The sequence below is a fragment of the Pan troglodytes genome, chromosome 4 (genome assembly GCF_028858775.2).
Source record: "Pan troglodytes isolate AG18354 chromosome 4, NHGRI_mPanTro3-v2.0_pri, whole genome shotgun sequence".
Classification (NCBI taxonomy): domain Eukaryota; kingdom Metazoa; phylum Chordata; class Mammalia; order Primates; family Hominidae; genus Pan; species Pan troglodytes.
In genome coordinates this window covers 20,142,895-20,169,660 of record NC_072402.2, presented here as the reverse complement: position 1 = coordinate 20,169,660, position 26,766 = coordinate 20,142,895, and the positions used below count along the sequence as shown (strand labels likewise).

The 26,766-nt window shown below is 40.0% G+C and overlaps 1 protein-coding gene and 1 long non-coding RNA gene across 4 annotated transcripts in view; one reads left to right on the top strand and one right to left on the bottom strand.

The window, feature by feature from the left end:
* The window catches only part of ELL2 (elongation factor for RNA polymerase II 2), a 78,935-nt gene extending 57,981 nt beyond the window's left edge, over window positions 1-20,954 (bottom strand). The window contains exon 1 of one of the 2 annotated variants that reach the window (XM_517646.8): window positions 15,959-20,954. In XM_517646.8, coding sequence (XP_517646.2) covers window positions 15,959-16,105 — 147 coding nt within the window. In that variant the 5' untranslated portion in view covers window positions 16,106-20,954. The remainder of the gene's footprint in view (window positions 1-15,958) is intronic. The other variant, XM_063811108.1, reaches the window with a different exon arrangement.
* The window catches only part of LOC129143936 (uncharacterized), an 812,938-nt gene continuing 802,439 nt past the window's right edge, over window positions 16,268-26,766 (top strand). For both annotated transcript variants that reach the window (XR_010157172.1, XR_008547883.2), the window contains exon 1: window positions 16,268-16,420. This is a non-coding gene — a long non-coding RNA (uncharacterized LOC129143936). The remainder of the gene's footprint in view (window positions 16,421-26,766) is intronic.

Genomic DNA, 26,766 nt, shown 5'->3' with positions numbered 1-26,766 from the left:
GAGAATGATTAAGTACTAGGCTAAGTAGCACTGGGAAGTGTAGTAAGAATTCTCAAAAAGGACAATACGGGTTAGAACAGATAAATGTTTATCGAAAAGGTGGCTCTTGAATAGCAGTTTAGAAAAGGTAAGTTCCAAGGAGAGAGAATACCCTGAGGAAAAAAGCAAGAAGACAGGAATGGACACTGTATGGTCAGAGGGCAGGTCTGTATGTGTACGCTTCTTTCCCACTTGAAATACAACAGCAAGGATGAGATCTGACCTGTAAATTCCTGCCTAATTTTTCCTTATCCTCAAAATGTGTCTTCATTTTTAGTTTCTATTTGCTACAGAATAGGGCAATAATTTAAGTTTCAGACCTCAGGATGACTCTGTCCAAAAAGTTTATCACTCTGAAATAATCCTGCCCTAATCCCCTCCCTAACCCCTCACTGATGGGTTTTACTCTTGCCTTTAACTTGATAAACTATTGGAGGCTCTCTCAATTTTTTGTATAAGAGAGTTGCTCAAAGAAGTGTTTTGGGGGAAGGCAGCTCTTTCAGTTATGTGTAAAATAGATGGAGAGAGATGGATCAGGGCAGGGCAGGGGTGGAGAAGTGAGCTAGTGCAGTCCGGGCGGATGCTTTAGAAATACCCTGGAAGTGATAATAAAGGCCTAAGTTAGTATGACTGCATCTGCAGCTAACAGGGGATAGTGGACAGAGCAGATATTCCCCAGGAAAAATGATAAGATGTGCTGAAAGCTTGAATATCAGACACCAAAGAAAGATGATGCCAGCGTGGCTCCAGGGCTCCCAGTCACCAACTCTGGCCACTCTGCCCCAAACTCCCTCAAATTAAGTTCTTAGTCTCCATTTCAAAAGCAAGACCCTTATCACCTCACAACTAGACAATGGCTTTTTCCCTTCCTTGAAGTCCTTCCAAATTGTTCAAATAGCCAGCAGAACCTCTCTCATATACCACTGTTGGCTCACAGTAGTTCTTACCACTGTCTGTCAAAACAAAGCCAACTACTAAATAGAAAACACATCCGCTATCAACCAAGATCAACCAGAATCAACCAAGTTCATCTTCCACTTCCTCCCAACAATAGCTCAGCTATGTTAACCTTTGTTTGTTTTGCAAAGACTTTCCTCTCTAACTCTTTCCTGTTCTTCCAACCTGGCATAAATTCCCAAGCTCTACTTTGCCAATCCATAGTTATTGCTTACTTAACATTCAAGCTCAACATTAATTTCCTCAGTGAGACATTCCTTTGGATAAACCAGAAGTCAAACACTCAATGTTTCAATGTCTTCAAAGACCCAAAGGTCTTTGGATCAGATGGATGTAAGGCAACAAGGAGTGGTGAGTACCTGGAAAATGAATGCCCAAAGGAAAAAAAATCCAAATTTAAAAATGTTAAACCTGTTTCTAGCCAAACAAAACTCTGGTGCCACCATTTTGCTAACTTGGAACTATGTAACTATGAGTTAAATCTCATTAGCTGTTTGTTCAGATCCCAGCATCTACTGTTCCACTACATAAGGTATATTTTTTCATAGGTCGTCTTATTCCTGATTGTTATGATACAGGAGTCTTAGGCATATGTAACTTACAAGTATTACGTGCTCAGCTAAAAAAAAAAGTATTGTAAAATCATTTTGTATATGTTCTCTTTATATATGAAGTATACCACTATACACACTGTACACATATGCAGATTACTATTCAGGGTTGTACAGACAAGACAATATGTACTATTCTTCACAACAATTTAGAAACTTGAAATTTTGACTATATACAATTTTTTTTTTACCTCACGCCCTGAATTTAGAACTTGACTTCTTGACATGCTTATAGTTCTACCTATACAGCTTGACTCCTCAACAAGAATAATTTTTATTTAGTTTTCTAATGTATGGCACAGAGCATTTTTATATCTATCGTCTCAAGTGAGCCTCCTAAAACCAGCCCTGGGTGGTAGGAAAGCATCATTATCCCCCATTTCAGAGACAGAATAAATAATGAGTCTCTAAGAGGTAGAGTACATCGCTTAGGATCACAGACCTGGTGATTAGCAGAGTTGGGCCTTAAATCCAGTCCTCTGAATTCCAAATACAGCACTCTTTCTTTCTCTCTTGCCTCTGAAATGTGTTACCCCCTAGTGCTAAATATTTAAAAGACCTTAAATGTTCACTCAGTTCTTTTGGCATTTTGTTTCCAAGGAAAATGAATTTCATAAAGTAATTATAATTTCCAAAAAAACTAAAGTATAATTTAATTCAGTTTCTGATTAAAAACTGAAAAAAATAGTTTTTTTTTCCTTTAAGGATGATGTATAGTGAAAGAACATAAATATTTGTTACCATTTTATTTAATACATAATACAACCCTCATTTATGGAATAGTTGTATGTACTTATCCAAACAGGGCAAACTAAGCTCATTGTTACTCAGAAATTCTTTTAAGATATCTAGCAATCTAGAAAAATACTTAAAAGAACCTCAAAGGCTTTACTGATTTTAATCCCAATTTTAGAAAAGAACATGTTAACTAGGCTGCAGCTCTTGAATGTTTTTAAAAATGCCATAAGGCCGGGCGTGGTTGCTCACGCCTGTAATCCCAGCACTTTGGGAGGCTGGGCGGATCAAGAGGTCAGGAGATAGAGACCATCCTAGCTAACATGGTGAAACCCCGTCTCTACTAAAAAAACGAAAAATTAGCCGGGCGTGGTGTGGGCACCTGTAATCGCAGCTACTCGGGAGGCTGAGGCAGGAGAATGGCGTGAACCCGGGAGGCGGAGCTTGCAGTGAGCCGAGATGGCGCCACAGCACTCCAGCCTGGGCAACAGAGCGAGACTCCGCCTCAAAAAAAAAAAAAAAAAAAAAAGCCACAGGAAGAAACAGAACTCTACACCACTTATTTTGTATCTGATCACTCACTGTGTTATTAAGAGAGCCACCAGGAAAAAGTTTAGAAGTCAATACCATTATAAGCAAATGTCTAAAGCATGTTAGTTTTTTATCCAAATTTTTTTAGCCTAAGTTTAATTGTATAAACATGACCTCAACTCATTGTATCTTTAAACATTTGCTGAATACATTCCCATTAGAAATGAGTTTCAGGTAAGGCTTCAACTTTTGCTTTTAGCTTTAAGTAAATATTTTCACCAAGTAGCTCTTCTGAAAATCAAGTTACTCTAGGGCTTAAGGGAATAGTATTTGAGCTATAAGTAAGAGAGTTATCTTGTATCTATTTCCAACCAAGAACACAAAGGCAGATTGTAATTGGCTAGGGAAACTCCTTCAACAACCTGATAAAAGTGATGGTTTGCAGTCAAAAGATTCTGTCAAATTTTAGTACTTTCACTGCTGTTAGAAGCTCCTTGAATTTACCCTTTATACCTCTTATGAAATGTTGGGCATTCCTAAGCACAGAATAGTAGTATAGGCAATGCTAAAATGCTCTTAAGTTTGGTTATACTCTTGACATCTGCATTTACAAGCCAATGCTACTGCAACAAGAATTGCTCTATGACCAAAGAGATCTATGTACACTTATTTCCAGGGACTATTCCTCACAATATATCAGAACTATAAAAGTAATATATAATTTACTGAGTCATTTTCCTAAGAAATATTCATTTTCCTAAGGAATATTAATTCTGACATGATTCCTTTGGGGTAGGAGAAGAGCACAGCTGCTTTTTTGGAGTTGAATAAAAAAGTTATCCTATAAAGGTAGTTTATAACCATCTCTTGATTATTTACATATTGCTTACCCATGTAAACAAATTAAATGTGTGGTTACCTTTCCCTTATCAACAACTGTCAGTTTTACAAATATACAAGCAAGAAATAGCATTCTGGGCCTAGAAAATAACAATATTTCTAAAAAATATTATAGAGATCTTTCCAACTTTATTCTTTAAGGTTAGAGATGTTTTTGAGACACCTTTAGCTTCCCTTTTGAACCCATCATGGAACTTTGAGTTAACTAAAGGTTAACTCTTGAATTATTCCTTACTTAATTCAAGAATTCTTAAATTATTTGAAATCAATCAGCAAGTATTTATTAAATACTTGGTATCTACCTTTGTATCTAAGCTGCATTATAAGCCACGATAAAGATACTGCAAAAAAAAAAAAAAATTCCAATGTCAAATATAATTTTGGAACTTTGCCCAAAACAAAAAAACTTTCTATAAGTGGTGATGGTTCAAGTGAGTACTTAAAGTGGATTGTTTAAAGAAACAGTTATAGCTAACCAGTTACTATTTGAGCGTTTACAATGTGTCAGGCACTATCCATTTTTACTACCACCTCTGGGAATTCTCAGAAGCACCCTTGTGGGGTAGATACTATTATTCTCATTTCTCAGGTAAGTTCTGTGAATTACTGAAGGCTACACGGCTAATAAGTGACCTGGGGCTCAGAACTGTGCTCTTATTCAGCATTTTATATAGTTAGTCTTTCCTGCCCCTCTTCAACAATAGTAATATGAAATTTGAAACTGAAAGCCAGAGAATTAAGAATCACTTTTTTGGTTTTGCACTATGGCAGAAGGAAAATACCAGACAATTTGAGAACTTGTTTTTACTTGCACTAGTAAAAAGTAAATAAGTAGACATGCTTTTCCCTGGGATGCAACTTGGATAAAATAGATCATCTTTCTTTCCCCCTATGCTATTTAAGAACTGGTAGTAATGATTCTTTTGTTCAAGAGTCACTTTTTTCTTTGTTCTTTAGGACATCATCTGATAGAGAACCCAAAGAGGACTATTTAATAATTATATTTTAACCACTGTAATAAAAAATATCTAGGCAAGGAGAGAGGAGGAAGAAAGAAAATTGGAGTTAAAAGCAGAAAATAGCACAAGAAATCAGACAGTTGATCCTGAAGAAATAAATACACTCAGCTCTTGTTAAAAGCCAAGAATATGCTTAGAATAATACATGATATGAAATTTAGAAATAATCCAAAACTACTTTAAAAAATGGTATCTCCTTCTTTGCCTCAAACCTTTTATTAGATGCCAAAAAGAAAGTCATTAAGCTTCACAAAACCAATCTAGTATTTTTCCCTGTGAGTCAATGTAACCTTAGATTCAAAAGAAATTCCTTTTCTGCAGATTTGGAAGAACCAGATTAAAGAACATATGAAGTAAAGAATAATTTCTTTCTAGCCACTACAGCATGGAAAGAGTGAAATATAAGGGATTATCAAAACCAACATCTATTTAGCACAATCCTTGTTTTGAAAGATAGCTTCTAGAAAACGGTGGCTATCTGATACATGCCAAGTTTTATTTATATATATATATATATATATATATAAAATCTTCATATATATGGTTGTCTTAAATCTTAGGATTTCAAATAGCTCTTGAACATGGAAGGCAAAAATCTAAACCAAACAACCAGCCAAAAAGTTAGTTACTGTGAACCAGCCTTTAAATCAACAACACTTGGCCAGGCATGGTGGCTCACACCTGTAATCCCAGCACTTTGGGAGGCCGACGTGGGTGGATCACAAGGTCAGGATATCGAGACCATCGTGGCTAACATGGTGAAACCCTGTTTCTACTAAAAATACAAAAAATTAGCCAGGCGTGGTGGTGGGCGCCTGTAGCCCCAGCTACTTGGGAGGCTGAGGCAGGAGAATGACGTGAACCCAGGAGGTGGAGCTTGCAGTAAGCCGAGATTGTGCCACTGCACTCCAGCCTGGGGGACAGAGCGAGACTCCGTCTCAAAAATAAAATAAATAAATAAATAAATAAATCAACAACACTTGAAGCATAGTATTCCACCATTTTTCCCCCCAGATTTAATGTGGGCCTTATAATTGTATAATTAGCTTATATGTCAAATCTGACTGTAAATGCAAATAAAGATTTGTTTCCTGGGATCATGAACTCTAAAGCAGAAGTATAAGGAGAAGTGGTAAAATAAGCTTAGATTGGAAGATGAAGTTTTTTTTTTAAAACTAGAAATTAACAAAATGTGGCATCTAAAACATTTTTTACAAAGGGAGCCATTGGGGACTTGAAACTGGGAGACTACTTGATCATATTTAATGTTCTGAAAAGATCACTCTAGCTGCTGTGGATTATGGGGGAAGGGTAGAAACTTGAAGGCCACCTCGAAGTTTATGGCAGTGATCCTGAGGAGAGATGATGGTAACTGGGACTGGAATAGCAGTAATGGGTGGGGTTAGATTCAGGATATTTTGAAGGTTGACAGTACTTGCTGATAGATCAAATATGTCAAGAAAACAGGAGACAAATCAAGGGTTGCTAGTCAATTTCTAGGCAATTTGATAGAGAGTTCTGCCACTTACTGAGATAGGGAACACTTACGTAGATAGAGATTTGAGGAGTAAAATCATGAGTTATTTTTAGAAACAGCAAAGATATGGAATCAACCTAAATGCCCATCAAAGGTAGACAGGATTAAGAAAAGGTGGTACATATATACCATGGAATACAACACAGCAACGAAAAAGAATGAGATCATGTCCTTTGCAGCAACATAGATGGAGCTGGAGGCCATTACCCTATGCAAACTAACACAGGAACAAAAAAACAAATACTGTATGTTTGCATTTATAAGTGAGAGCTAAACATTGAGTACGCATGGACATAAAGAGGGGAATAACAGACACTAGGGCCTACTTTGAGGGTGGAGGGTGGAAGGAGGGTGAGGATCAAAAAACTACCTATTGGGTACTATGCTTATTACCTGGGTGATGAAATAATCTGTGCACCAAACCCCCATGACATGCAATTTACCTACATAACAAATCTGTACACATACCCCGAACCTAAAATAAAAGTTAAAAAAAAAATCTTACTTGATCCCTCATGGAATCTCTTATCAACAAAGGAGAGGATCTTTTATAATAACAAAATCAGGTAACACTTTTATAATTTCCTTTATGTCTGTACTTATTGAAATAGTTGATTGTCAGAAGATAGTTTTCTCCTTGCAATGATTAGCCATACCCTTGAGAAAAACTCCTAAAAGGGTATAAAACACAGTTTGGATATGTAAGGTTTGAGATATCTATTAAACTTTGATGAGGAAGTATATTGGAAATCAGTACTTGGAGCTAGAGAAAAGGATAGATCTGTAGATAAATATTTGGGAGTCATTAATGTATAGATGACATTTAAATTCAAAGGAGTAAATGAACTCACCTAGGGAGACTGAACAGATAAAGAGAAGAGATAGAGACCTCCAACATTCAGAGGCCAGTCAAACAGAGGAAAGTAGGCAAAGGAGAATGAGAAAGAATAGGCAGAGAGGTAGGAGGAAAATCAGGAAAGTGTTTCTAATAGGAAGAAGTGGTCAAGAGAATGGAATACCACTGAGGTCTGGTAAGATGGAAACAAAGAGATGACCACTGGATTTTAACAGGGACCTTGGCAGGTATAACCTCACGGGTGTGGTGGAAACAACGGGCTGAGCAGAGGATGGCAGGTAAAGAAGACATCTCTTTGAACACAGACTTTATAGTGTTCATTTTTTTTCACATTTGCCTGCTTCTACTAAAATGACAAGCACTTTCTTGGCAGGGACCATTCATGACTTATTCAGCTTTCTATCTCCAATGCCTAGTTCTATCCCTGGCAAATGTCAGAAGATAAATACATGTTTGCTGAGTGAACAAACGAATATTTGGTAGTTTAACTCTACCTCTTAACTTTTTATTAAAGAAAAAACATCTTAAGATACTCAGCTGACTTTTTATTACATGGACACTTTTTCTGGTTCTTGAGGTATCATGGTTTCTAATAATGGAGCCAAAAGCAATGATATTAAATGTTATCTTAAAATATGCTAATACTTGTTTCTAGCTAAGCATATTTAAGTCTTAAAGTATCTCTGTGAATCTTATAAGAAAGTTCAAGCCTGGCTACACCCTTGAATAAGCTCACAGTTGAGTGAAAAAGTCTTCCAGACTAGGTTATCTCCCTGGATCAAGAACCAAGCGCTCATAGTAGTCCATTACAATGTGTATGTATAGCAAAAGTTTTATGCACTCATGATTCTTTTGTTTTGTTTTTCATAAGGAACTGCCAATAAAAAAGAAATAAAGGAATCAAAACACCAAAACAGAAATAGAGGTAATGTGAGGTAATTGAAAGCACTCCTTCAAGGACTTTAGGAATTATACTATTTCAAAATAAAACTTGAAATGTAAATCCAGGAACATTATATAGAGTTACTTACGTTTCATTAATCAATAGGACAGAAACCACAGAAGGTCTGATTTCCATGTTAAAATAAAATTAGATTTCATATTATCAGTGCTTTATGATGGCCTTAAGTACAATTTATAGACGTTATTCAATAAAGAAAGTCTATAAAAATACAAACAAAATTTAAAATGCCCTGCTGAAAACCAAATTTTTTTCCCAAAGAATTTCAACTTTCCTCAAAACATCAACAATCTCCAAAATTTCCATCCAAATAAAACAGTTTATATAAGACATGTTAAGTAATACAGCACTGTTTTATATATCTGTCTGCCTCAAACTCCTGAATATACTTCACAAATATAAAACATCTAATCAAACCCAAGTCTTTTCATTATCAACTAAAAGACTGAGTGAATGTTCACCAAAATATCACTCACATCTTTATCTCTCCTACCCCCAACTCCACTCTCCCAACTGCTTCCAATTTCCCTTTTTCTATTAGGGGTACTCCTCCTAGTGCCAATGGCTAGAAATCTCAATTCAATCCTGCTTCTTTAAAATATCTTGTTAAATTATTCTTTTTTTTTTTTTTTTTTAAAGACAGAGTCTTGCTCTGTCGCCCAGGCTGGAGTGCAGTGGTGCGATGTTGGCTCACTGCAAGCTCTGCCTCCCGGGTTCACACCATTCTCCTGCCTCAGCCTCCTGAGTAGCTGGGACTACAGGCGCCTGCCACCATGCCTGGCTAATTTTCTTTTCTTTTTCTTTTTTCTTTTTTTTTTTTTTTTTTGTATTTTAGTAGAGACAGGGTTTCACCGTGTTAGCCAGGATGGTCTCGATTTCCTGACCTCGTGATGCGCCCGCCTCGGCCTCCCAAAGTGCTGGGATTACAGGCGTGAGCCACTGCGCCCGGCCAATATCTTGTTAAATTCTATAGACTCTATTCATCTCCTGCCTCTCCCACCAACACCCTAGGGTGGACTCCAGTTATCTCTGGCCTGGACCACAAACTTCTTCCTAACTTGTCTATATCCTTCCAGATTCACATTATAGTCATCCTGCACACCAGGGCCAGAATAATCCTAAAACGTAGATCAAATTACCTTATATTTCTACTCTGTTTACAGAATAAAATCCAAACTTCTTAGTAAGGTAATGAATCTGCTCTGACCTACTTTTTCTCTCTTAAACTCAACTACATTTTTCTCTTGCCCTTCATGTTAAGCAGAACAGGGTCTTTATGGCAATTCTTGGAGCTTGCCCTAGCTACCACTCTTCTTTGCTTACCTATGCCATTGTTTCTGCTGGAGATGTGGTCCCCATCCAGTTTCTGTCTGCTAAAATCTTGCTAAAATCCTTTAAGACCCAAGGATTTTAGACCAATAACATATAGGATCCCTGTGAAGGAAAGAAACTCATGCCATTTGTTTAACAATCTAGTTACTATGAAACCAGCAGCCAAATGCCCTTTCTGTAGAGGTCAATTCAAGGTGATAATTTTATTCATGAATCTTCAAGGAGCTTATAGCTTAATTAATAAAATTCCCTTTTCTTATATCCTGAATTAAACCATGCAAATGCCAGTTTTGGTCTTTGCTGGCAAAGTATTAGTGGCAACTCTTAAACCAGTTCTTCCTGAAGATTTAACATTGGCTCTCAAGAGCCATAGTACTGCCACAGAAAAAAATAGGAAGGAAGGAAAGAAGGAAGGAGATAAAAAAAGACAGAGATAGCAATCCTCGCTGGTAACCTGACCCGAGTTATGCTGTGTTTTCCAGCTTTAATTTGCTCTAAAGACATGGACATTAATTTATTATATTCTACTCCAGAACTGCGGTAAATTTGTGCATCAGTTATAGGAAATTCTGTATGGAGCTGAGGTATGCAGGACAGTCAGATGTTGGGTTATATACATGTTGTTTTCTTTATTGTAAGACTTAGTTCATCTTCAATGTAGGAATGTCCATAATATCACATTTTAGGGACATTTTCTCAAACAATCCAAAATACATTTGGCCCAATCTAGCAAATGGTGGGCTGGATCTAGTGCCGGGCTCCTAAGCTTCTCTGTTGCAGAGAAAAGGGTCATCACAAATTGTTAAAAGTGACCTAGCCTTAGTTCAGCTGAAATTCTCATTTTCCTCTCTCTGCTGGCTTTATCACCAATTACCTAATAAGCCTTATGAACACAGCTTCTGTAATTTTTCACAAGTGCAAATGGAGCAAATGGAAAGGCTGAATCTGGTGATTGTCCTTGGTAAGCTTTTCTGTAAGTCATTCCAAGAATTCTACGCCCCTTTCCTTTTAAATTCTTTTCTTGAATATGTTCCAATCCTTCACATATGTTCTTTCTTTCTCTTCCCAATTCTGGTGCCAAGCTTCCCTGTCTATCTTTTTAGGCAATCTGGCTACTACTTTTCTCAGGGAGGAACACCCTCCTTTGCATTGAGCAACTGGGCATCTGAATAAACTTTCCAAACACTGAAGGATGGGGCACAAACTTGACTTTACTTGATAAAAAGCATTTTAAAATCAAGCACAGACTGAAAATGGGTCTAAGTTAAAAGTCAGTAGGATTAATTTATTTAAATTAAACTTGGCTACATTTTAAAAGTGGAGCAAATAGAATCTGCTAAAGCAAACCTCACTGTTTTACTTAATAAACATGTCCAACAGTGGTGGCAGTGCTGTGCTGGCAGGTCTGGATGCTCAAGTGGTGGCTTAAGAACAGTCTTCTGTATTTATAAGGCAGATTATTGAAAACACATACAAAATATGGGCAGGCAAAAAAAGAAAGAGAAAAAAGCAGAGTATGAGTCTTTTCTGTGTCTTAAACTATAATGAATCAAATGCTAAAAAGTTCACCTGGTAGAAAAAAAGGATAAGGCAAGGAAGTCACTTACCCTCTGACCTATGGACTCAGTGATTTAACAAAAGGTCAAGTAACACATTGAAGGGAGCTACTATGAAGGACAATAATTTTGGAGGCTTAAATAAGAACTTATGCTTTGTAAATAGCATCTAAAATTATGAAAAATTCAATGGCAATATATATGTACAAATTTTAAAAACATTATCACTTTCCTAGAAGACACTAACAAAGGCAGAAAAATGTATTTCAATCCAATGGAGTTGACAAGAGAAAGTGTTAGCAGAATCCCACTTAAAGGCATCTGCTTTCTGATCTTCAGGGATAGAGCAGGAGTAGCCCCTGCCCCCAAACACAACTATGCAAGACTGTTTATGTAATAGTCAGCAAACATGGTAGTATTATTTGAGCCACCACCTTTGAAACTTTGAGTAAACATTTTTTAAAAACTAAACTGACAGGCTCAGCAACAAAATCTGAAAATAATGCTTTGATATAGTTTTTGTTATAAAAGTAAGTTACTCAAACATCAAAATAAAGCCAGCAGCATTACTGAGGAACCTAGCTAAAATGTATTTTTAAATGTTGGATTTTAATTTTAAATATAGTTTTCCATTTGGGGGAAATATGTAATTACAGTAATATATGCTCATTTAAAATATGTAGAGCTTATGTAGACCACACAATCACAGATAACAATTTAAAATGACTATAAAGTTGTAATTTGTGATTTTATTTATTTAGCAACTTTTCTCCTCATTCAAAATAATCTACATTTTAAAAGGTTAATATTGTAGATATCTGTATTATCATGTCTAAATTTTTCTGCCAATCATGAAAATAACTTTCCAGTTAACATGATATACAATCAACTTGAAACCATTTCTGTATTCAAAGTGAGTAGGAAAACAACTTTTAGAAGATATTTACTCCAACTATAACTCTCATTGCTGGACTCACAATGCCCCTCTGCCTGTTTAGAAAGGCTCCCAAGATCACTTCTCTAAAAATAGGAAACCTGAATAATGAAGGTCAAGTAGGATTATGTGTCTTTTGAAACAGTGAGGAATTTTAATTTGAAAAAAAAACAAGATTTCAGAATTTTCATCAAATATTCTGTTTCCACGAACCCTTAGAACGCTGTAAATTTGCTCAATTACATCTAAAGAAGTTCTCTGTTCTGCCTAAATCATAGCTTCCTAAAATTTTTAAATTCACTTCTCTGAAGCCTTACGTCAAAGTGGGTTAATTTAGAAGAGTAACTCCAATAGACAAAATAATTCGGACAAAAAAAGAATTCTCTGATGCTTAATTCAGCAAATTAACCTGTTGAAACTTCTGGCTCTTAGTCATTAGAAGAGAAGGAGTAATAGTCATCACTTTACATAGGCCAGAGCTGCTTAGAGGCTACCTGCCATCAAGTACCCTCCTATATGAGTACAGGAATGGTGGCGGACAGTTTTATATGAGAAATTAAAACCATCTTCCCCCCAGAGAGAACAGGTTTGACCACTAGAAACCTCTTCCCAATTAGCCAATCCATGTGAACATGTTCCCAAACAGCAGCTTCAATTTAAAGTCATGAGCCCTATTTCTAATAACGATGGAAGACAAGAAAGACCAAATTAATATCCTTCCACTGGAGGATAAAAGCTCAGCCAGATGCCTACTGCTAGCAACTGTTACTGTGCCCATAGAGGTACACTGGTCTGGCTGAGTCAGGAGGAGGGGCACTGAGGACACACAGGTGGGTGGAGCCTGCAGTAAGTACCAACGGTACATTCAGTCACCAGAAAGGTATCTATCTCATTTTTTTGGTTTCTTCCCAGTTTTCATCCAACTGAGGTTGACAGTTTCACTCCAATTCCTGCTTGCTTGTCCACACCCCTTAAAAAGTGTTTCCATGGCTGAGCTGACAGTGAGTCCTGATAGGAGCTGGTTAAGGATGGTCAGCTTATGTACCATCCCCCGCATGCCACTGTTTCTACCACCAGTTTTGCAGGAGAAAAGGAATCCTAGGACTAATACAAGCTACCTGGCTCCATGCTTTAAGGTAGAGAGATCTGGGAAAAAGTCTTCCTCCTTTCCCTTTGCTGCCTCTGTAGAGACCAACCAGACCCATAAATGGGCATGTACAGAAATGGAAAAAGTACTAGAAGCAGTCAGAAGCAAACAAAGACATTGACGACTTTGGTACCTCTTAAAAAGTAATTTTTTTTTTTTAATTAAGAACTAAGTGGTGGGTTGGCAGAGAAAGAATTTTTGATCTTCTGTCTCCTGGAAGCTACTGGTATATAAATGCAGGGGCTTTTAGAGCACTGTAAACTTAATCCCAAATATGAAAACACTAGGGTATAGGAAGCAGAAATGAAGGCCATACAAAGGTAGGAAAACAAAGCACTCCCTTCTGGGGCCTCCAGTGGTCATGCAGATCATGACCAATTACTGTCACTTCACTTTCCCTTCCCCAAGTGGACCTCCTCATCTGCCCGCTTTCCCCACAAGTGTACACTGTCAATCTTGCTGTAATCAACTGTACAGTTGCCTGTTGTTTTCCCAAGGTAGCTGGCTGACCTACTGCCCCCAGAGATGCCTCTTCCCACCCACTGTGTGTCAAGTCTTTCTCTGCTCCTCGAGTCTGCTCCTGAATAGGGGCTGGCCGCCTCCTGCTGACTTCTTTTTCTCTGGGCCTCTGGGTTTTCTCTTCACATCCCCAGACCTACCTTCTTCCCACTGCCATTCCTTCCCACGCCCTTCCCTTGGAACAGGCAAGCTTATCTTTCCATCTTGCAAGGCTGAGTTTCTCTCCAGAGTTTCTCTCCACTGTCTGCTTCTGTCCCTCTGCTTGTGTTTCTGGCTTCCCCCATATGGGCCTCCCACTCCGTCTGATGCTGGTCTCTTCACTGCAGGTGCACCTATCTAGGAGTAGCTATTGGCACATGCAGTTTTCTATTTCTTGTATCTCTCCCAGCCATTCTTGAGATTTTCTCTCGAGATTTCACTGTATGTAGGACGGTACCTTTCTCCCTGTGCATGCACTCCTCCCTGACGCCCCCTCACCCCACCACACAAAGTCTGTGAGTCCTTTTCACCATATGCTTCTCTGGTTAGTAACACAAGTGTCCTAGCACGTACATTCATGTGTCCACCCAATTCTGTGAGTACCTTCCTAACAATACACTCACCTCTGAGCCTCCACTGCTGTTTACAAATACCCTATCATGTGAGTTCATTTTCTATCCAAAGTGTGCACAACTAATGCCTTCCTCTGTGTGCACACTTATGGGGTGGGGGGGGCTCTCTGAATACACTCCCAGTAAACCAGGGTTCACACCTCTCCTGCCGCTCTGCCTCAGACTCTGCCTTCGCTCTATGTATTTAAAGTGCCTGGCACTAGTGGGAGCTCAACAGATGTCAATTCTTTCCCCCACTTTTAGCTGAATAACTATGTGAATCTGTGTCTCGGTGTCCTTCTGCCCCTCTGTCTGTTTTACGAGACCGGTTGGAGTGTGTTCCTCAGTACAGAACGGGCTATTTGTAAGATGCCCCGTGGGTTCTATCTCCCTTCCGACTCTCTCCTCTCCTGTAAAACGTTACAGGTTCCCCCATATGGCATATCCCTCCCTCACGCGATGTATCCACTCCGGTCTCCCACATAGGCACACAGTACTGCATGTCCATAAACTGTTTCCCCATGCACCCTGGTTACCGCGTCCCTTCTCGGTGCTTCCCTCTCTCTCCCATTTTTTTTCCAACATGAAAGCGTCTGGATTTGTAGTCCAATTACAGTGTATGTGCGCCTATCTGAGCCTCTCTCTGTACTGGAGGGGTGTGTGTGTATATGTGTGTGTGTGTGTCCATGGGCTTCTCTCGAAAACGAGGGGTGAGAGGCCCGAGTCTCTGCCCGGGATGCATTGTATCCTCCCCACACCTTCTGGCTCGTTCCCCGTTTACACTTCCCAGAGTCAGCCCAAGACGCCGGGAGCTTTTTCGGGTACGTTGAGCGTCCGTGAACCTCTCTCTCCAGAACCCGATGTCTTGCTCCCGGGGAGCGCTAAGTGTGCGTGAGTCCTCAGGTCTCTCCCCAGGGCACTGTGTTGGTTTGTGTCCGTCCCGGACGCGGCGCGTCTCCAGTAACGCGATGCGCCGGTGTCCCGGAGTCCCTGGGAATGCAGGTGTGTCCCCTCCCCCCCGCGTACGCGAAGCGCCAGTGTCCCCGCCGTTCCAGTGTGCGCCGCCCCCTTACACGGACTGCCTAAGTCCCTATCTCTATGAGTACACCGTGTGCCCCTCACCATGCGCCCGAGTCCCCATCCCTTCGAGCACACAGTGTGTCCCCTGATACGTGGAGCGCCTGTGTCCCCAAGTCCCTGGGAATACAAGGTGTGTCCCACCCCCACACGCGGAGCGCCTGTGTCCTGTCTCTGAGGATCCACCGTGCCTATGTAACTGGAAAACGCGGACAGCTGGTGCCCGCGAGTCGTCCCTGGTTCCTTGCCCATACGCTGCTCGCTACCCTCCTTCCCCGCCGAGGGTAGCGTGGTCATCTCACTTCTCTTATCGGGGCCTCTCTCCCTCCTTGGGACCCAACAAGCCAGGAAATCCTCGGGGGCCGTCGGAAAGTCCCGCAGCGGCAGCGCAGCCGACCCAGGGCTGCGGCTGCCTCGGCCCCGCCGCCAGGGGCCGCCCGACTGCCCGCTTCCCCAACGCCCAGGCTAGCCCGGGACCGCGGCGTCAGCCACCCTGCCCGGCCCTGCCCTGCCTGGCCGCTGCGGGCGCTGACGGTAGCAGCTGCCAGCCACGGCTCCGCCGGCCCCGCACCCGGCGCCCGGGCAGGGGAGGCGCGGCCAGGCCGTGAGGGGTGCGCTCTGCCTCTCTGAGCCCAGCCTGCCGGCCGGCCCGCTCACCTTGTGGCTCTGGTAAGTCTCGAGCGCCCGGATCGCCGTCTCGGTGAGCTTCACATGCAGTACGGTGATGTTGTCCTGCCCCAGCCGTCCGCACGACAGCCCATAGCGCTGCTCCTCCCGCAGGCCCCCTGTCCCCCCCGCCGCCATCTTAAACTCCCCGGGGTGCCGCCGCCGCCGCCGCTCCGGCTCTAGCCTCCACTGCGGCCGCGGCTGCTTGGGCTTCTGCAGCCGCCGCCACTGCTAGGGCCATCCCGCTGCTGACGTACTGTCATATACTGCGCGGAGCCAGACCTCGGACTGCCACCGCCGCCACCCGCCCCACCCTCCGGCCCCGCGCCCCGCCCCGGGCTCGTCTCATTGGTCTCGTTCCCTTCAGAACCGCCCTCATCGGCCGCCCTCCACTCTCACGGGGGCGGGCCCAAAGTCACTAGAGTTTTGCTCCTGGGACGGGACGTCCGAGAGGTAAGAGGCTGACGTCTAGGTGACGCGCCAACTTAATCATGTCTGACGTCACGTCTGGTCGTCTTGGCTAGCCGGCCGAGATTGGCCAGGCTGGCTTGGGGACTCCCCTGCTAATTGGAAGTCCAGGTTGCCTGGTCTGGTTACCTGGAGTTGGAGCCCCGCCCCTGTGGGGGATAGTAGTGAAAAGTCAGAATTGGGGAATCTCGCCCTACGCGGGTGGTCCTTGGAGAGGAGGATCTCCACCTCCACTATGTAAGGGGATGGCCGTGACCAAATAAGGACTTTGTTCCCCGACGGCTGCGGAAGCTGTGGAACTTGGTGCGTGCGTGTGGGGGAGGACGCAGCAGGAGGACTCGCTAGAGAGCCGCTCCTCAAAACTCCTAGTACTGTAGTTGAGCAGACGGCATTGGGAGGAAACTGCTCACTCTAAACTTGAAGTTATCGGGTGCCACACGCAGAGCTTATAAAAACAAAAACAAAAACCCTTGAAATTAGTGAGTCGACTCTTAGATGTAGGAGTTGTGTTAGATCTTGTGGAGCATCTTAAGGACAAAATCACGCGGGAGGTTAAATGCCTTTCGTATGGTGGGCATGGTATAATAGAGAATTGAGCTTCGAGGTCTTTCCTACGCCATGCCCTGTTGTGATTCTCTGGGATCACAACTGGTTGGGATGATATCTCCTTAAAAAGGACTCTAGAAGAAGAGTAAAACTGGCATTGATCTAAATTAAAAGAAACCTCGACAATTCTCATTCTCTAATTCAGTTTGAGTATTGTCCTTTTTATTTGATAGGGCTGTGTGAAAACCTAGCTAGGGTTTAAAGGTAAGAGGCTGTCGAGGTTAAGCGGAGGAGATGGGGGCGTGAGGGGCGTGCAAAGGCCTGGCATACTTTCCATTCCATCCACAGGATGCTTCCTGTGTAGGCGTGGCTAAAAGAGGGAGCCTAATCTGGAGTCCCTTTCAGATTGTGTGTGGATAGACTGACAGTTCCTGTCAGAGGATGGATTAATTGGTTGATCAGAAACACCAGATAAAACAAACCATTGAAAGCTTTCAAACTGTTGAAAGGCAGTTTAAAAAAGTTCTTTTAATAAAAAAACTGAGACGCTTGTTTTTACCCTCAGCTTATAAAACCATGTTCTGTTCCACTGGGATTCCCCGGGAAAGTTTATAGATATTTAATCAGTATTTTTCATTATTTTAAATGGATTAGGGCCATGATTCCATGTCCTCCCCTCCCAATAAATGCCTTCCCCACCGTACGGGTACACTCCTTTTTGATTCAGACCCTCAAACATAGTAGGTGTATAATGTGAATTACAGAATGAATTGGATTAAGTGGAAACACCTGTATTAAGTGTTGCTCCACAGGAAAACAGTTTGTAAATTGACTTAATTTCAATCCACTAAGATTGGCTAGTTGTTAAGACGTGATTAACGCTTGCTAATTTCATTTACTTTAGTGATACAGTGTTATCTTAAATTCATGTAGTAGAGAAATTAAGGTAATCATCAAATTGGATTAAAAAGTTTACTCTTAGAAGGGAAATAGAGGCTTTACTACCTAGTTTTCTCCGCTTTCCAAAAGTAGAAACCTTATTCAAATAGTTCATCTCTAAGCGGACTATAATCTAAAAATAATTCTGTACTTGAACTTTTCTTTTCTCTCTCTCTTTTTTTTTTTTTTTTTTTTTGATAGTAAAGGACTGAGCACATAGCTAAAGCCTTAATTATTTGGGAGGTGAGGGGGAAGGGATGTTTGACCGGAACAAGTAAAACCTGTATCCCACTGCTTTTCCGGTGAATGTGGGTAAATCCCCACCCACATGATATCCTAACTTGGCCTACTCTTACTCAGAATTTCTGATGACATCCAAGGGGGTGGGGGAGGAGTAAGGATGGTTTTCGTTGTAGTTTTCAAATATCTGACCTGTAGCTTCTTACTAGTAATTGATTTTTTAAAAAAATTATAATAGGAAAATTTTTCTCATGCCCTATTTTAGTGGGTAACAAATCTTTCACGGATTAATATATTATTGTAGTGAGTTAATGTTTGTTTGTATTTTTCCCCTTTTGAGCTTTTCAACTGTGGAAGGAGGAAATGATCAAGTACAAAGTAATATGGTAATCTAGCAGTGTCTTTTCATTGATGTCTCACAGGCATAGTACACATTATGCCTGCCTGAATCAGATGGTCAAGTTATGATGCTGGTTAGAATAATTTATTTTGAGGAGGCTGATGAAAGGTGCTTTTTGGGAAGGTTGCCATTTTATACATATTTTCTGTATCTTTATCTGGTTTAAATAATTAAATAATCATTGAATACCAGTTAAGTATAACATGCTGTAAAGGATTTAAAAATTAAACTGTAAAGTCTCTAGAGGAATTTTCTGTTTCAGTGTGGCAAGTGAACCAGTATAAAAGCAAAGCAATTAGAAAATTAGTAAATGCTAATTTGGACGGTGTTGGTGATAAGCTCAAAAATTCAAAGAAAGGAGAAGTCTGAAGAGGTTTAATGGAGGTGATAGAACTTGAACAGCTCTTGAGGGTTGAGTAGATTCTAGATAAGTTGGAGGTGGTATAGATGGAGACAGCCCAACTAAAAATGATCTTCATGATGATTCCAGGTGGACACATTAGTTTTATGAAAGGAGGAACTGAGACCCCCATTTATTTAAAAGCAACCTGCCTAACATAACCAGGAGAGGCAGGGTCGGAATCAGCTCTTTAAATGTCCTTCCAGTCCTTATATACACTGAGTAGCTATGGATTAGATTTAATAACTGAGAAGAAATCTGTCATATAAGACAGTTCAGTGCAGGAAAAAGGCTAAAAGGAATTTGATGCAGGGCCTGCTCCATCTCTCATGTCTAGTATACAGTGTTGGCAAAGGATATGTGAATATCAAGGCCTTCTCTGGCCTTCAAATGCTGGGCCACCCCTCATTCCAGGTTGCTGCATATTTAATGACTGTTTCTCACATCTTTGGTACAGAGGTCACCAATTCAGATGCCTTCAGGGACCACTGGATATCCAAATGAGTGAAAAAGGGCAGATACAATGTCATAGGGACTGAAGATGCTGGACGGTAGTGAGCTGGGAGGTTTAAAGGGCTCAGTGATTTCTTGGTTCAGCTGATTGTTGCCAGGTGAACATAAGGTGGCCCAATGTTGCCAGATCTTCTGTTTTTTTTTAAAGCTGAGAAACAAAGATTTTTATGTAAATCTCCTAATATTTATTCTGTAACACTTAAGTTAAAAATTTTAATAAGCATTTTCTGGACACTAAAAAAGTTTTAGGCCAAAGTTAGCCCACAGGTTTCTAGTTTTCCAAATCTGCTGTAGTGACTGCCAATGCAGAAGGGCATTCTGTCTTATACCTGTATTAGCAGTTTTGTAGGTTATTTCTTAAACTCATCTATACAAAAAGTTAATTCTTATTAATGTCTTAATACAAGGCAATGGCTTCTGTTACAAAAAGAGAACATAGAACCTTATAGAGTTATAGCACAGAAGCTCTCTCAATGTAGAATTTCCAGAGAGAAAATCTTTCCCTTTTAAATTCTCTTCCCCAGTGCTGCTTGCTCCCTTGTGCAATGGTTGTGTTTGACCCAACCATTACACTGCTCTCCCTTCAAGACTTTGCCCAGCCATGTACTAAAATCTAAAATGTACTAAATTTCCTTGCCTTGGGCACAATTGAAGTAGAAGCTTGATAGTTTTAAAAGTACTTCAGCAGATATTCATAGAGAATAAAAGTAAGATACCTATAGTTAGGGCATAGATTTTGTTATGTAAATACAGGTTTTAAGTTGAATAATTTTTATTGTATTGTGTGAATATTTACTCTAAGTACAAGAAATGTTACATTGCATTATTATTATTATTATCATCATCATCATTATTGCTCAATTTGGCTCTGAGTTCCCCATCTGAGTAGTAGGACAGTTAATTTACAAGTCATACAAAGGCTCCAGAATATATGGGGAGGGCTCTCTTATCTAGGTCCATCTCTGCTGGTATAATCCTTTAGAGGCTCAAGAGTTTCTTTTTAGGAAGGGTTTGGGATGGAGCGCAACCTAGATAGAAGGAAATAGAGGACCTGAATTGAAAGTGTGTTTGTAGAGCAAACATACTGTGTTTACTTATGTTGTGTATTTTTATGGGGGTAGGGTTAAGTGGCACTGATGGGGATTATGAGAAGGGAGGCTGAAACCCTCCCTAGCCTTGTAATATGATGATGGACCATGTCCATATGATTTTCTGAAAGGAATCGCTTATCTGAGAACTTTGCTGAAACTGGCAGCCCTGGGGTACTAGCCTCAGCAAAGTCCAGCCTCCCTCCCCAGGTGTATACTTATTGAGGTACTGAAAGGACACTGGACTTGGGCTGTATCCTTCCTGGGGCTGGCAGCCTCTGCTTCTTCCCAGGATTAGGAGGTGTTATCCCATCTCTGGACATCTACCTGTACACTTTCTTAGTCTCCAAAGTTCCCTTCTCTTTCTAGAACAGTCTGGTTATTTAAAAAAAAAAAAAATCTGATTTGGAAGTAAGGAAAGTCCCTCCTCCCTTCCAGTTCAAAGCCCTTCTTCACTCTTAATGGGGCTGAGTAGAAGGCTAGGTGGCCAGGGCTATCTCTCCTTTCACATGTATTGAATACACATGCACGTTAGCTTCCTAAGATGGAGATACTCAGTCTTCATTAATACCTTTTTAGCTTTTTTCCCCTCTCTCTATTCCTTGCCTTTCTCCACATTAAGAGCAGTCTCTAGAAAGTTGTATGTCCTTTGGAGGCAAAAGGACTCAGATTTGATTCCTCTAAACACCAAGAAAATTCTCCCCTTCTTCCCTGATTGAAGAAAATGTCCTGTCCACAGAACTGAACTGTGTCCAGCATAGTGACCAAAGTGGCCATTCTCCCAGATGATAATTGTTTTATGGCTATTCAGTGTAGTGCAGAGTGCCCTGAAAGATATCATATAGGCTCTGAAAAGGAGAAGAGTGGTAAAGAGTGACCTAACAACTCTTACCATTTCCATGCTGTTTTGTACTAAAAAGGAGCAAATGTATTTCTGAATAAACTGAGGAGTTAGGAAGACATGGGGTGGGGAGGGAATGTTTGTTTAGCCTTTCACTTTTAAACATGCTAATAGTGGACCAAATGCCATCAGCCTCAAGAATGATTTTGATAATTAATAATAGCTTATTCTTGTCAGGTGCAGTTGTGTGATACTGTAGTCCCAGCTACTCAGGAGGCTGAGGCAGAAGGATTCTTTGAGTCCAGCAGTTTGGGGCTGCAGTCCACTATGATCCTTCCTATGAATAGACACTGCATTCCAGCCCAGACAATGTAGTGAGACCCTATCTTTAAAATAAATAAATAAATAAATAAATAAATAAATAAATAAATTGATGTGGTTTGGCTGTGTCCACACCCAAATCTCATCCTGAATTGTAGTTCCCATAATCCCCACATGTTGTGGGAGGGACCCAATGGGAGGTAATTGAATCATGGGGACAGTTACCGCCATGCTACTGTTCTTCTAACAGTGAGTGAGTTCTCACAAGATCTGATGGTTTTATAAGGAGTTTTCCCTCTTTGCTTGGCACTTCTCGTTGCTGTCGCCATGTGAAGAAGGACGTGTTTGCTTCCCCTTCCACCATGATTGTTAGTTTCCTGAGGCTTCCCCAGCCACGCTGAACTGTGAGTCAGTTAAACCTCTTACCTTTATAAATTACCCAGTCTTGTTTATGTCTTCATTAGCAGCATGAGAACGGACTAATACATAAATAAAAAAGCTTATTCTTGATGGGGCTTTGAAGTTTAAAAGCAATTTAGTTACATTATCTCTGAATTTTCTGTGTAACTCTGAGGTAGCCATTGTTTTATACTATAGTTACCTTTTAGGTAACTGAGGCGCAGAAAGGGTATGTATCACTCACTTGATAAGTGACAGAGCCAGGCTAGAACCTGAGATTTCCTTTTCCAAATCTCGCATATCTACCTTTGAACATGGCTCTAAGGTCTGAGGAATTATAATGAATGTGTCAGGTTATCACAGTGAAATTAATAAAGAGAAAATGGTTGGTTCTACTTCCATGGGCAGGTTGGGGGCTGGTTTTTTTGTTGGTCTTGAAAGCAAGACTTAAGTCATTTGAATCACTCTTTCCACACAAACACCCAATATCCTTCTAAATAGCAACAAGGCAAATAAAATGATCCATTCAGCTTTGGTTTATTATAGCTAGCATATTGACTTTAATGAGATTTATGAAAGTTACTTCTATTTTTATGTGTGGTATATATAATTTGTGATATATTAAAACCCTTGGTATAACAAATATGCACAGCACATAGGTGCCCATTTGAAAAAGCTCAGATTATGATTTTAAATTATTGGAAAGATTTACAGTTGTTGTATCTTTGTTTTTATTGCATGTTGTTCATATCTGTCGCTTATTTAATAAGGAATCTTTGGTCAAAAACACATCCCCTATAATATCACTTTTCCCGCGGGACTGTATCTCTCACTTTATAGCATGGTTTCCAGAACATGTCATGACAAAAAGCAGAGAAGAAATATATCAACACATACGGACACAGAAGACTTCTTTGTTTTGACTTAGAATTGTAGCCCTAGCTGATTTCATTGTATTCTCATTCAGCTGTTTATTCAAGTATCATATTTATCATCTTTGACCTTTGCATCTGTTATGGCCTCCAATATTGGGAGCGTTTGCTTTTGCCTTGGGTTTTGGAAAATTAAAAACCAATATGACCCTTATAGGTTAGAATATTTACAGAATTAGAAACAAGCAGTATAGTCTAATAGAGGATGTAAGAGGTGAAGATAAGACCTACTAGGTGAGAAGCACTATGCAGGGACTAATTCAGTGATGGAGGAGTTATGGATTGTGAGAACATATTCAGCTCAGGGTGTTGGGAAAAGCTCCATGGAAGAGTTAGCACTGGAATGTCAAAGTTTTCTAGCTGCGATAACGGGAGTATTAAAATATTCTAAGTTTAAGGATCTTATGAGCTATCATACGGTGTTTTGGGGGAAAGACAGTAATCTGTTTTCACAGGAATATGTGGTGCTCGAAGGTGATTGTGACAGATGGAGCCAATAAAGATGGATTGGGGACAGATTGTGAGGAGCGCTTTTAGTATTGGGTTAAGGAATATGGACTTTGATCTGTGAGCAATGGGGAACTGTTGGAGGCTTCTGAACAGGAAGTAGCATGATCTAATCTATATGTTAGGACTGTTCAGGTGACAAAAGTATAAGTAATGGATTGGAATGGATTCACTGTTGTAGGCAGTTATTGGGAAGCCTGAAGGCACTTTGATTTGGGAAAGTAAAGGGAACAAAAGAAAAAGAACTATGGGGAAAGTAAGCGGGGAGACCAATGATCAGAGGAGGCTCTGTATCATTTGGGAATTTGAAATAAGGTACTACAAGTGGAGGGGGAGTGATTATGACAAAAAAGAGCAGAGTTAGGAGGCAAAAAGTAATGAGGCCTTGTACTAGGGTATTAATGATGGGAATGGAGAAAAGGAGAAGAATATCATGGCTCTGTGAAGGTAGAGTTGGCTGTTTTGGCAGCTTTATTTGAGTATGAGAGGTGAGTGAGCATGAGGAATTAAAAGTAACTACTAGCTTCAAGTTTGGTTTACTAGAAGATAATATTATATGAAAAGAAACAAGGGAATCAGGAGAAAGACCTTGTTTAGGTTAGTGGTATCAGTGGATTAAATGTCTGGCAGGCATTTGAAAATGTGAGTCTTAGGCCTCAGAGTCAACCTATTGAGTAATAGTAGAGATTGTGAAATTGAGCAAGTTTTCTGAGGGAGGTTATGAGGAAAGAGGATGAGAAAAAGAATTGGGGAATATTCCTAAATTTCATGCCCACTCTAATGGCGACACACTTCCTTCTTATTTAGAATTATGACTACGGTGGGCCACTCTTACTGACACAGGTATCTTATGCTTGAGGGATGTTTGCATGTATCCCTGTGTATATTTCCAAGATTTTCCTAGTGATAACATCACTCTAAGTCACTTGCTTCACGCATGTTTTTTGAGTGAAGGAAAAAGCTTTGGAATTAATAACCACTCCTTAGGCATTGCACTTATTCGGTGCACACCCATCGTGATGTGTTGACCTTGCTTACCTTACTCATTGGGAATGGCAGAAAAGGCCATTCACTGTTGTAGGCAGTTATTGGGAAGCCTGAAGGCACTTTGATCTGGAAAGTAAAGAGAACAAAAGAGATTACTAGGGAGAAAGTAAGCAGAGAGATGAATGATCAGAGGAGGCTCTGTGTCATTTGGGAATTGGAAATAGGGTACTGCCAGTGTAAATAATGAACAATGTGAAGCTTAAATGATAATTTGCAACAAGCATTTAATGAAAGATCATTGCTTTTGGTAGTAGCCACATATTGAATAAAGTTTGCTGAGTGTGCACTGAATATTATCTGTCCTAAATGACTCAACATTTCAGTTTGATCCTAGGGAATGTTATACATCTGGAAAAGGAAAGGAATACATTTATCTCTGAGAGCCGATATTATTGCATAGTACTAACAGAGATAAGGCCACTTTCAAATTGTAATAGCAAATGAACTTTAATGATGACTAATGAATAGAAATGTGTTTAATAACCTGTGATCTGATTTTAGAAGCTGGGCTTTTAACTGAGAATAAGGAGAACTGCTCTCTGTTTCTGATTCTGTCCCTCTAATCTTTGCCTTGAATAAATCACTCATGTATAAAATGATTCTGGATAATTTAAAAGCATCGAGTATTTGAATTGTGACTTTTCTCTCCAATATTTCTCAACTAAACCAGCACAAAAAAATATAATAAGTATAAGGTATAATTTGATTTACCTGCAAAAAGAGTATTAGCCTCTAATGGGGATTATCCACATTTCTCAAAAACAACAGTTCATAATGTTGATGATCTATTATGACTGTGACCCCTGATGAGTATACTGAGACTGGAGTCAACAGATTGTATTAAACTTCAATAGCATAGAAAGCCAAGCATCATGATTTAGCTTTGTCAAGTGTTGAAAAATTTTGTTTTTACATAGAGGAAGAAGTCTTTCCTAAATAGATTCTGACTTGGTGTATTGACTAAGTATATTTGCCTCATTTTTAGGTTCCTGAATCTCTTTTTTAAAGTTTGTATCTTGTGTTTTTAAAATTACCCTATATTTTACATACTCATTGTAAGCATATAGGCTTGTACAGATTAATTAAATGTAATTTTTGAATATTTGCCAAAACAGAAGCATGGCATTGGAAATGTACTTTAAAAATAGAAAATTTGAAGGCACTTTTGAGTTTGCAATGACAATTATCCCAGAAAATTTACTATAAAATATTTAAGTGTTAGCTCAGGTAACCTTTTTAAAATGTATTTTTAATTTACATACAGTAAAATTTACTCTTTTTGGTATATATTTTATATCAAAAATTCGACAAACAGAACAATTCTATTACCTCCTCGAAGGAACTCCTTGAAAATACATTGTCCCTTTGTAGTCAGATCTTCCTGCCACCCACCCTTAACCCCTAACAACTACTGATCTATTTTTCCATCACTATAGTTTGGCCTTTTCTAGGATGTCATACACATGGAATCATACATTATGTAGGCTTTTGAGTCTGGCTTCTTTCACTTAGCATAATGCATTTGAGATTCATCCGTGTTGTTGCAGGTACCCGTAGTTTGTTCCTTTTTATTGCTCAATACTATTCCATTTATGGGTCCTTCACGGTTTAGCTGCCAGCTGAAGGATATTTACATTATACCCAATTTTGGGTGATTGTAAATAAAGCTGTTACAAACATTCACAAATGGTTTTTATGTAAATATGTCTTCTTTGTTTATTTCTTTTCTTTCTTTTTTTTTTTTTTGAAACAGGGTCCCCCCGCTGTTACCCAGGCTGGAGTGGAGTGGCTCAGTCATAGCTCACTGCAGCCTGAAAGTCCTGGCTTCAAGCCATTCTCACATCTCAGTCTCCCTAATGGCTGGGACTACAGGGCATGCCACCAAACACAGCTAATTATTTTCTTTTTATTTTGTAGATATAAGGTCTCACTGTGTTGCCCAGGCTGGTCTCAAACAGCCTCCCAAAGTGTTGGGTTTGCAGGTGTGAGCCACTATGTTCAGCCAAGTCTTATTTCCCTTGGGTGAATACTTAAGAGTGGGATTATTATGTATAGTAAGTGTATATTTAACATTATAATAAGCTGCCCAACTATTGCTCATAGTGACTGTACCATTTTGCATTTGAGAATTCAAGTTTTTCTGTGTACTTGTCAGCAC